At 38.0% G+C, this 12,285-nt stretch overlaps 3 protein-coding genes across 3 annotated transcripts; 1 reads left to right on the top strand and 2 right to left on the bottom strand.

Annotated features, from left to right (window-relative positions):
• Positions 1-129: 129 nt before the first annotated feature.
• On the bottom strand, positions 130-1,258 carry LOC127428264 (transcription factor HES-5-like). Its single transcript, XM_051676496.1, has 2 exons — positions 1,185-1,258; positions 130-1,090 (listed from the first exon to the last, which is right to left on the bottom strand). The coding sequence occupies exons 1-2, from the start codon at positions 1,230-1,232 to the stop codon at positions 686-688; spliced, it is 453 nt and encodes a 150-aa protein (XP_051532456.1). The 5' UTR covers positions 1,233-1,258; the 3' UTR covers positions 130-685.
• Positions 1,259-5,041: 3,783 nt separating this feature from the next.
• LOC127428267 (transcription factor HES-5-like) lies at positions 5,042-6,334 on the bottom strand. Its single transcript, XM_051676499.1, has 2 exons — positions 6,234-6,334; positions 5,042-6,139 (listed from the first exon to the last, which is right to left on the bottom strand). The coding sequence occupies exons 1-2, from the start codon at positions 6,279-6,281 to the stop codon at positions 5,735-5,737; spliced, it is 453 nt and encodes a 150-aa protein (XP_051532459.1). The 5' UTR covers positions 6,282-6,334; the 3' UTR covers positions 5,042-5,734.
• Positions 6,335-8,037: 1,703 nt separating this feature from the next.
• Positions 8,038-9,319, top strand: LOC127428265 (transcription factor HES-5-like). Its single transcript, XM_051676497.1, has 2 exons — positions 8,038-8,127; positions 8,222-9,319. Exons 1-2 carry the CDS (start codon positions 8,080-8,082, stop codon positions 8,624-8,626), a joined length of 453 nt encoding a protein of 150 aa, XP_051532457.1. The 5' UTR covers positions 8,038-8,079; the 3' UTR covers positions 8,627-9,319.
• The last annotated feature ends 2,966 nt before the right edge of the window (positions 9,320-12,285 follow it).

Here is a 12,285-nt window from a genome sequence, read left to right as displayed (position 1 = left end):
CCAAGCCCCAGGAATAATTAAGACTTGTGAAAACTGAATCAATACATAATACACTAATGTGTGAAGATCTCTAAATGAACAGACAAAATCACAGATTTTTTTTGTTTTTTGTTTTTTTGATTGTTTTATTTCGCCTGATTGAAATACATTCAATGGCCTATGTGTCATTATTAAATGCCTTCACAAAAGGAAACATCATTTTCACATACAAAGTGAAAAGGGTTTTCACAGTGCCTAGATATGCAAATGCCCTATTAAAAGGCAGTTCAGTAACTCTGTACATAGTACAGATAGTACAGCAGAATGGTGAGGTATGACCTCTTCAAGCAATTCAGCAGCCTTTACAAGCTTTTAAAATTTCCAGAACATTAACAATATAATCTGCAGTATTTCCTCAGAAACACAAAAACAAGCCCATTCAGGTTTTATCAATTTCACATACGACTGAAAATAAAAATCAACCAAAACTTTTTTTTCCAAATATTGGATGCTGGCCACACTTTCAAAACAAAGGATGCGCAACATATTGCTTAGATCTGAGAAAACGTCTTTCGCACTTGAAAGAATTATAAGCTGAATTTACATACATTAGGTCAGTATGAATGTCTAGCATGACAGCTTTACAGAGGAATATTTCTGACCAATGTGGTCATCTTCTTTGAGTTGAGCTCCAGTTTGTGAAGGTCTACCAAGGCCTCCAGATGGCGCTCTTGCTGACATTCATCTCTTTACTGAAGGTGTTCTGGTTTGAGGAGTTCAGCTGAGGCAGGACACTTTCCCTCCTGTTCTGCTCACATGATATCTGCAGGTTCTGGAAGTGTCTTCTCTGTGTCTTCAGATCATCTTTGGACAGGAAGTGCACAATCTCACAGACACACCTGGAGAAGCCTTGATTGACAGCATGTGAACTGGAGTCCAGAACAGACTGCTGGTGTCTCAGGAAACTGACGGTCATCTCCAGGATATCTGCTTTCTCCAGCTTGGTATCAGGCTGCTGCTTGAGGAACTCTGGAGCCAGAAGACACTTGAGCTGCTCAATGCTGCTGTTGATACGTTCTCTGCGCATCTTCTCCACTGTTGGCTTTCTCATCTGAAAACCGAAACAAAACACATTGAGTGAACTTGCCTTCAGAAAGATGAGACATGGAAGCTGCTGCAGTAATGTTGCTGTAATGTGAATGTACCTTGTTGTTGAGAGGGAGATGCTCCTTTGAGATGATTGTAGGTGTCATGCCTGTATCTCTGTGCTGTACATCTCTCTGTGCAGAGTGAGTCTGATTTGCACTGGCTGCAGCTCCTCTATTTATACTCCCAAATCTCCATATGAATGTGTGAGGCTTGAGCTTGTTGGAGTTTCTCACAGTTTGTAGCCAATGGAAGAGCTCCATCAGACAATGCGGAATGTGGGGCCGCCACATGCTCAATGATCCTCTATCAGGGGCCCGAACACACACAGCTGCTGGAGTCACAGAGACACACACTTTCACACACTTCTGCATTCATCACATTAAATCACTCACACTATAGAAGTGTGTCGGTTCTCACAGGACTAAATCATACGTGCTGTGTGTTTACTCAAGAAACTCTTTGATAAGATAAATTTTGCAGAACATTTTGTAATATTTCATCAGATCATCCAACTGCTTTATTGTAAATTGTGTCTAAGAATGAAACTTTTCCCGCCAGTCAGTCAGATGTTTCCCTCCAGATGGTTGGTGACGTCAGGTAGAGGACAGAGTCTTCATCCGTCACTAATGCTCCATTCAGGTCTTTTGTGCTCCATTGATGTGAACACAGAGACTCAGTGTGGGAAACTCATCTGAGATCTCGACTCACACTGACCAGCAGAAATAAACACACACAACACACATCTGGAGTCCCACATGACGGATTAGTTGCAGGAGAAATGATCATATCATTAATTAAGCACAAATTGGATGTTATTAGTCAACTAATATGTGTCAATTTAGTTAAGGTTGCATTAAGTCTTTTAGTATTATTTGTTCTTAGACTATTTATGAAAATGACAAATTTGAGATGAAAATGTGAGTGATTCTTCATGAATCCAGCAGTTCTATATTTGCTTGATTCCTCTGTCACTACTGCTGCAAACATTTAACTATCAAAAACAATATGAGAGATGAGTAATTTACAGTATGTCAGTGTGCTAGATATCAAAAGTTTTGAGCACCCAGAACCGAAACCATCTGCACCAACGTTACGCTCTCTTTTCAAGTTTCACGTTGAAAATGCACTCAAAGGCTTCAAAAAGAGAAATTATAAACTCAATCCTGTTCTAAAACATCAAGGTCTGATGAGAAGTAATAACAGTATGAGATGGCAAAATCGTAAGATATTGTATGAGACTGCTTGTACAAAAACGAGGTATAGAGAAAAATAAATGAACCAGCGATAAATGTTACAATGATTTTTTCATAAGAAAGAAAACGAAACAAGGGAAGCATATTTCATGTTATGGACATACATCAGTCAATTGTATTGAATAAATATGGAATTAGTAACCAAATTTGTTCACAGACGTTTCCTTTCTTAAAATAAAATGTTGGATAGGAGGCTATCTCAAATTTGATGTCTGTATTGTATCGATTTGATATTCTGTTTGTTGATTGGTTCGTCTCTATGGGAATAAAAGTCATACTTTTTCATACGATTCTGCTTAATGTACAAATTATTACGAGTAGTCCTGAAACGATGTTGATTTATTTTCAGTAATTGGAATTTTTTAAATCTTGATCGACTTGATGATATAACAGTGTGTCGAACATCTTGTGGGAACTTGAAATATCTTGAGTCCCCACATTCATAACAATGAATATAATGACCTTACTGGCAGATGGCAGTGAAGAGAACGTCCCACCTATTCACAGACCAGAGAAGATCATACACACGCTATTGTTTAAAACTCTGAGGCTTCTGATTGGCTGAGATGAGTGAGATGCTCCTCTGTGAGTATAAATGGAGGCTGGAGATGAAGGATCCATGAGATGAGATCTTCACTTCTACAGAGATAACAGCTCCTGGAGGAACATTTCACACTCAAGACCTTCAAGAACTTCAACACTTGAATCAACATCAATATCAGTCATGGCAACGTACATGGACATGTCTTTCCAGAGCGACATCAAGCTTCAACATGTTCAACATGCAAGGTAGGCCTGAAAACATTACAAACGGCTCCATTTTGGAAATCATTTCCATTATTTACATTGTCAGTATCATCTAAAACAACAGATTGTCTGAGAACATTTTATCCAAGTTGAACACTTGACGTGAACATCAACTAAAAGAGATTCTGCCGTTGTTTTCAGATGTGTTCTTACGAGCTTGGAAAGGAAGTGTGGAAGCAGTTTGGAGAAACTCAAGTGTGCTCTTGGAGAGTATCTTCAGAACGGCATCTCCACCTCAGATATTTTGGAGAGGGCTGTGTCTTTCATCACCTTGAAAAGAGTTTTACTTTCACATGACGGCTACTCCAAATATTCCCGTGACATCCTCCGTCTTTTCCCTGATCACACAGAGGATGCAGCTGCATTATGCTCTGAAGAATGAACATCACATGAGGATGATGATGATGATGATGATGTCATAAATAACAAAAGCTCTTCATGCAAACAACTCTTTTCAAAAGACAGAACATCAAGAGGAATTGATAAATATCAACTTAAAACTATAATGTCCTATAATAAGTTTAACGATTACACTTTTATATGGTAAATAATAGCTTTTGAAATTATATTTTTCGGTGAAAAGAAAAGATACGATGGGTTTCATGCATTATATGCATTACTATTGGCAGTTACACTGCACTATATTTTAAAAAATGTGTAATTAATGTTGTAATTAATGAATGAGTGAGGTGCACTTGTAAATGACTTTATGCCACTTGTGTTTTAAATGGCGTAAGATTTCAAAATAAAACTCCATTTAATGGGAGTAAATGTTGTACAATATTGTAATCCAACAATGATCATCTGCCTATTCTGTAATGATATGGATATATTAAACCATACAAATGGACAATGCAGTCTAAAATGAAGAAAATAAACACATGATTTTACTACAATCTTTTTTTACCCTGTCACAATCTGTCTTTTATTTTTTTTTTCTGTATTACAAGGATTTACCGCATAGTGACAGGTCAGACTCATATTCACAGTAAAAACAGTCAAAGATACATTCTGCTTAGAATTCCTAAAGAAAGACATGATCTCAAATGATATAAAAGTCACTTTTCCTGTGGCACAACTGATAATGTGTTGAGTCTGCAGAAAGACACAGTTCTTGTAACACATCACAAACAGGACGTAATCGCATTCACATTATCAATGACTAGTGCGATTCGATAATGGGGGGTGGGCGCTGTCCTTTTCTGCATATCGCTGCCCACTTCGGCATATCACAGCGCCGTTTCACGGCCGGCCCACCAGGAAAAGTCCCGGTTCTCCCTATGGCCAGTCTGCCCCTGATTAGCATATACTGAATATTATGAAACAATAAATGAGTTGATCTTTGATTTAAAATCTGCTGTATTACCTGTATTTCACCTTTGCATGCAGTAGCATTACATTCAAACACTTAAAAGTTTGTTTTCGCTGCTTTCTTTGTAGCCTCTCATCAAAAATCAATGTTCTCCTCAGTGTTTTATAATATGTATGAATGCTCATTTAAGTTCATCTTGTTTATATTTCGTTCTGTAGCTACAAAACTAGTTATCAACTTTCCTAAAAATAGTACGCTTCTCGATGCTGCTTCAGTAGGCTTCATATTTAATATTTAGGTTAGATTATTGAACTATGGGCCCTAATCTATATATAAGTGTGTAGGTTTTTACACACATATGTGAAAGCACTATAGCTTATATGTGACTTTATTAATACAGTCTTGAATGAAATCTTACTTCAAAAGCTTTGAATCCTTATGAATATATGTGCTCTAATTTTTAGTACACAGGAAATAATGAGAACTGAGGCTGCCACAATGGAGGCAGAAACACAAACAACATTAATAATGACAGAGGATGTGAAATATGTTCATTTGATTGTTTTATTTCACAGCAGAAATACATTCACTGAACTGCTTTCATCTTTTAAAACTTAAATCACCTTCACAGAAGAGAACAAATGATCACAGGATCAATTAAAATCACACATCATCATGACACATTCCCAAAGTTTCTCATGGAAAAATAAACCTTCACAGAAGGCATAATGATGACAAATGAAAAGAGTAAAGGAAAAGATTAACACTTACAAACCCCTTAAAACAAGGTGTATTTCATTAATGTCTATTATAGACCAAAGAAAGAAAGTTAAAATATGAAACGCAAAGTTTCTATTGGCTGATAATATCAGGCGTAGTCAAATTTGAGCCCAATTTGAGCCACTTGATATAAACAGCACAGAGTTTATAATGGAGTCAGATTCTTGCCATGACATGAATATCCAAAATGAAAACATATCCTATAAAATTTTCTATGCAAATTGCCTCTGTATCAACTTTTAGAATAAAACTTCAGTATGTTACAAACAATGGAAAATCAAGTTTCTTATAAAAGTCAATGTTGTCTAATATAGACGTCAGTATATTTTCCCATCTGGACTTTTTTACATGGAGTCTTCATAGAAGATTGAATCATCAGAGTACTTTACAGTACAGATATCTTTTCCATACTGGAAACAGAATTGTTTTGTCCATGATCAGTTCATGTAGAGTTCTACCAAGGCCTCCAGACGGTGCTCTTGCTGACATTCATCTCTTTACTGAAGGTGTTCTGGTTTGAGGAGTTCAGCTGAGGCAGGACACTTTCCCTCCTGTTCTGCTCACATGATATCTGCAGGTTCTGGAAGTGTCTTCTCTGTGTCTTCAGATCATCTTTGGACAGGAAGTGCACAATCTCACAGACACACCTGGAGAAGCCTTGATTGACAGCATGTGAACTGGAGTCCAGAACAGACTGCTGGTGTCTCAGGAAACTGACGGTCATCTCCAGGATATCTGCTTTCTCCAGCTTGGTATCAGGCTGCTGCTTGAGGAACTCTGGAGCCAGAAGACACTTGAGCTGCTCAATGCTGCTGTTGATACGTTCTCTGCGCATCTTCTCCACTGTTGGCTTTCTCACCTGAAAACCGAAACAAAACACATTGAGTGAACTTGCCTTCAGAAAGATGAGACATGGAAGCTGCTGCAGTAATGTTGCTGTAATGTGAATGTACCTTGTTGTTGAGAGGGAGATGCTCCTTTGAGATGATTGTAGGTGTCATGTCTGTATCTCTGTGCTGTACATCTCTCTGTGCAGAGTGAGTCTGATTTGCACTGGCTGCAGATCCTCTATTTATACTCCCAAATCTCCATATGAATGTGTGAGGCTTCAGCTTGTTGGAGTTTCTCACAGTTTGTAGCCAATGGAAGAGCTCCATCAGACAATGCGGAATGTGGGGCCGCCACATGCTCAATGATCCTCTATCAGGGGCCCGAACACACACAGCTGCTGGAGTCACAGAGACACACACTTTCACACACTTCTGCATTCATCACATTAAATCACTCACACTATAGAAGTGTGTCGGTTCTCACAGGACTAAATCATACGTGCTGTGTGTTTACTCACAGGAGAAACTCTTTGATAAGGCTGGACTTTTGTAATTCTTTTATTTTTTTTTCTTTCTTTCTAAATATTAAAAACCTTTTTTTCATCAAACTGAAGTCCTTGATTTAAGGGTGCATATGTTTATAAATAATGTATTAATAATTTATTTATCATTTCCTTTAAATTGAAGTATATTTAAAATTATGTTGGACAAAAATGTATTGCAGAGAAGTGGAGATGTTATGGGAAGCATTTGTAAAGAAAAACTAGAACAGAATTTATTCAGGTAATTATCATGTGACTAGACACACTTGTATTGTTGTGTATATGTGTGACTGGTCAGAGTGTGGGAAAACTCTAGAGAACAGAGTCACAGTTCTAGTGTCATTAGCATCCTAAACCTCCAACACAACCTCAATATTTGACAAACACACACGAGAGATGACACACTTATGGAAATGAAGATATACCTGATGTTGACAGGTAAACATTGATATGGATGCCTCCTCAAATGAACTATTACACTATTACAGTTTATTTGAATTGATTTGTCCCCATGCATCATGTACTTTTAAATCTATATTAAACAGAAACAAATCTTCTACATCAGGTACTTAAGAGAATAAATTCCCAAACATGTTTTATCAGACACAAATTGTAATGAAACCATATGCACTGTATTATTAAGTGTTGTGTTTTGCATATTTAATAGTCGAGGTCAATAACAAGCAGCACCAAAAAAGTGTTTAATAACTTCACAACTTTTGCATCAAGTCAGGACATGTTCCTCCAAGTCAGATGTTTCCCTCCAGATGGTTGGTGACGTCAGGTAGAGGACAGAGTCTTCATCCGTCACTAATGCTCCATTCAGACTCTGGATGTCTTTTGCGCTCCATTGATGTGAACACAGAGACTCAGTGTGGGAAACTCATCTGAGATCTCGACTCACACTGACCAGCAGAAATAAACACACACAACACACATCTGGAGTGTGAGATAATAGAGACAAAGACCTCTGAATTACAGTACACATCTATCTATCTATCTATCTATTTATCTATCTATCTATCTACTGTATGTAGAAAGACTCAAATGAACGGCCGTTCCACACGTGTGTACAGTGTTGACTAGCGTTTGCTGGTTGAGTGACATTAATGTGAACATCAGGCCGTAGATCTGTTCTCTCTACAGGGTCAGCACTTTCCCAGATTCACACAGTGATTCCCTCTCCATCACCTGCTCCCCTGAGACACTGGCTTTGTGCCCCTGATAGAGGATCATTGAGCATGTGGCGGCCCCACATTCCTCATTGTCTGATGGAGCTCTTCCATTGGCTACAAACTGTGAGAAACTCCAACAAGCTCAAGCCTCACACATTCATATGGAGATTTGGGAGTATAAATAGAGGAGCTGCAGCCAGTGCAAATCAGATTCACTCTGCACAGAGAGATGTACAGCACAGAGATACAGGCATGACACCTACAATCATCTCAAAGGAGCATCTCCCTCTCAACAACAAGGTACATTCACATTACAGCAACATTACTGCAGCAGCTTCCATGTCTCATCTTTCTGAAGGCAAGTTCACTCAATGTGTTTTGTTTCGGTTTTCAGGTGAGAAAGCCAACAGTGGAGAAGATGCGCAGAGAACGTATCAACAGCAGCATTGAGCAGCTCAAGTGTCTTCTGGCTCCAGAGTTCCTCAAGCAGCAGCCTGATACCAAGCTGGAGAAAGCAGATATCCTGGAGATGACCGTCAGTTTCCTGAGACACCAGCAGTCTGTTCTGGACTCCAGTTCACATGCTGTCAATCAAGGCTTCTCCAGGTGTGTCTGTGAGATTGTGCACTTCCTGTCCAAAGATGATCTGAAGACACAGAGAAGACACTTCCAGAACCTGCAGATATCATGTGAGCAGAACAGGAGGGAAAGTGTCCTGCCTCAGCTGAACTCCTCAAACCAGAACACCTTCAGTAAAGAGATGAATGTCAGCAAGAGCACCGTCTGGAGGCCTTGGTAGAACTCTACATGAACTGATCATGGACAAAACAATTCTGTTTCCAGTATGGAAAAGATATCTGTACTGTAAAGTACTCTGATGATTCAATCTTCTATGAAGACTCCATGTAAAAAAGTCCAGATGGGAAAATATACTGACGTCTATATTAGACAACATTGACTTTTATAAGAAACTTGATTTTCCATTGTTTGTAACATACTGAAGTTTTATTCTAAAAGTTGATACAGAGGCAATTTGCATAGAAAATTTTATAGGATATGTTTTCATTTTGGATATTCATGTCATGGCAAGAATCTGACTCCATTATAAACTCTGTGCTGTTTATATCAAGTGGCTCAAATTGGGCTCAAATTTGACTACGCCTGATATTATCAGCCAATAGAAACTTTGCGTTTCATATTTTAACTTTCTTTCTTTGGTCTATAATAGACATTAATGAAATACACCTTGTTTTAAGGGGTTTGTAAGTGTTAATCTTTTCCTTTACTCTTTTCATTTGTCATCATTATGCCTTCTGTGAAGGTTTATTTTTCCATGAGAAACTTTGGGAATGTGTCATGATGATGTGTGATTTTAATTGATCCTGTGATCATTTGTTCTCTTCTGTGAAGGTGATTTAAGTTTTAAAAGATGAAAGCAGTTCAGTGAATGTATTTCTGCTGTGAAATAAAACAATCAAATGAACATATTTCACATCCTCTGTCATTATTAATGTTGTTTGTGTTTCTGCCTCCATTGTGAGTACTAGTATTTGTATGAAGATTCATACATAATATGAAACACTTGAGGAGAATATATTAAATAGTTGAGAAATATTCAGTATATTTCTCATGATTCATTTAATTATGTCTGTAGACAACATTTCTATTCTCAGTCAAGGTTTTGTTTCCCAAAACTATCATTAGCCAACTATGGTCGCAAGTTTCATCATTACCAGCATAGTTCAACGATTTCGTGTTTCCTGAAACTGTAGTTCCAACGAACATTCGCAAACAGCGTCGCAATGTTGTGTAGTTGGAACTACAGCTCTTTACCTGTGGTTAGAAGCATAGTGCCTTGTTAGTTTGTGGTGTCGACGTCATTGATTTGCCCGCAGTTGGGGTATGTTCTATTCAGACTTATCACCCCTATGCCCTATTGCTTTCAAAGACTTCACCATCCACTCTGAGAGCTTTGAAGCTTAAAGATGTGTTCAAATATCACGTAATTTACTTTTTAAGTTATTTAAGTATATTTTCCAAAAAGAAATTTCACATATGGCAATATAGGCCTATATAAAACTTAATATGTATGTTAGTGATTTTCACTGATATAAAAAGTTATCTGTACTGTACATCTATTCAACATATCTGCAGTGCTTTTAGTGTAGTCTCAGAAAAGCACTATGTAAGTGTAAAATTCACATTTCAAAATATTACACTTTCATATATGTAAAACATAATTTCTCAAAGCACAGTTTAATTTGATCTAGCCAATTTGCCCAAATAAATGAACAATAATTCTAGAAATATGTACATGGCCATATATCTGTTTCTGTACGGGATAACATGTCTGTGTAAGTGGCTTTATTGTGTCATGTTCAGAGAAGTAGAATATAATAGAATATGAAATATTCTCAATAGGCTTTGTTATAGAAAACAAATGTATACTTCTTGTTTGCAGTAGTCTTTCAGTTAATGTTTGCAGGGGGGGAAAACATAGACATTACACAAAATGTTTATTAACACAAGTTATGTCCATCAGATGAAATAATAGAAATTACAGTAACCAAACTGATTATTTAAAAAAACATAATTTTTTTGTTATATTCTGAATTAAATGTTCTCTGACTTCTGCTCCTGCATGATGCATTCTGCCTTGATGTAAGTTCAGAGGATCATCATCATTGGCAGCATCATCTTCGTCATCATCAGCACCAGCATGAACCCCCTCTTCCTCCTCAGGAAGTTGAAAATTTTCTCTGACTGCAATGTTGTTGAGAATTGTAGTAACCACTACAACAGCACAGGTTTTGGAGGGGTTCAGCTTCAGGCCACCACTGGACTTGCTGATGCAGTGAAAACGTTGTTTCCACACTCCTATAGCACTCTCCACTATAAAGCGTGTCCTTCCATGGGCCTGACTGAATCTTTCCTCTGAAATGGTGGCTGGATGCTGCACAGGTGTCAAGAAGTTTGGGTCTCCCAGCAGCCAGCTGTCACCAAATTTCTGAATTGGCCCACTTAAAAGAGTTGTGTGCTTCCAGGCTATTTTGACACAATGTGGCAATGAAGAACCCCAGGTAATCACAAACTACTTGAACATTAATGGCTGGATAGCCCTTCCTGCAAATGTACAAGGGCTCATTCACCACAGCTCTTTCCACTTGAATAAGGGTGCCATCGATGACGCCAATCACTCTGGGGCTGTTGGCAATATTATGGAACTGTTGATTGGCCAGCTGGATTTCTTGAGGAGGAAGTCAGCATGGTGTTCATAAGCTGTAGCAGCAAAGGTGTTACTGCTGTCACACCATCACCAACCACCTCCATAAAAATTCCCACAGCATAATAACACAGTGCAGCTAAGAACTGCATTGCTGGACTTAAGGCATAGTTTCTTATTGTGGCCCTCTCGAGGATCTTGGTCTTTGGAAGCCGGAATATTCTTATGATGTCGTCATCAGATAGAGAGTCAAGTGGGGTGAATGTTGTCCTTTTGTAGGCATTTATTTACACTGCCTGAGCTCTGCATCACATTCTGTGCTCAAGCTATAGGATTCTTTGTAAGCCGCCATTGTTGACCATTTGAAACACGCATAAATGCTGTTTTTATTGGAGAGTCATAAGTACACCTGCTACTGATGTACCTGAGGGATAGATAGAAACACCTTGGTGGCTAATAATCATTCTAAATTAACTAGCTAAACATGAGTGATTCATAGGGAACAGTTTAATTTGATTATCACGTTTGTCATATTGCAATTCTATTCATCTGTTAATTGTTTTTTGGTTTTAAAATAGTCTGTTTTCATGCTGTTTTTTCATAGTTTTCATGCTGTGGCTTGGGAGAAATGAGAAGTAAGCCTGTCTTGAAATTTGTCTGAGGATTTAAATAAAGGACATTGTATATTTAATTCTATATCTTTTATTGTGTCAAGAATAAAAGTGCCGTTCTTATTGGTTTTTGAAAAGTGTGCATATGTATGTGCTCAAGTGCAGTAAAGTGAGGTAAGAGGGAAGCCCCACTATTGCAGCTCAATGCTGCAAGAGGTCGCAATGAAAACAATCACACGAGCAACAGAGGTGCATGTGAAAATAAAGCGAAACAACGGAGAACAGAAAATAAAAGTAGTCTTCAGATGCCATGTTCGTTATTTACAGCAGCATCATGGGGAATAACGTTGCTATGGAGCTGCTTACTGATCGAACCGCTTGTATACTGTAGTAAAGAGTACACCACTTACAAAGTGCATAGAAACGTAAATGTCTATTTTGTGTCTTAAGCAGTTTTTTCCACAATAAACGGCTTTCTGTCCATGTAAATTTGATATTCATTCGATCTCTGCAGAATATATTAATCCACCCCCTGAGTAATGTCATTAACTATAGCTCTAATTTGTTGAACCAACGTGGTTCGAACGATGGATGTGCAACATAGTTACTAGGGTTTCGGGAAAC

Source organism: Myxocyprinus asiaticus, chromosome 37 (assembly GCF_019703515.2).
Source record: "Myxocyprinus asiaticus isolate MX2 ecotype Aquarium Trade chromosome 37, UBuf_Myxa_2, whole genome shotgun sequence".
Taxonomy (NCBI): domain Eukaryota; kingdom Metazoa; phylum Chordata; class Actinopteri; order Cypriniformes; family Catostomidae; genus Myxocyprinus; species Myxocyprinus asiaticus.
Note: the sequence above shows the minus strand (reverse complement) of the source record. Positions and strands in the feature narration are given on the sequence as shown.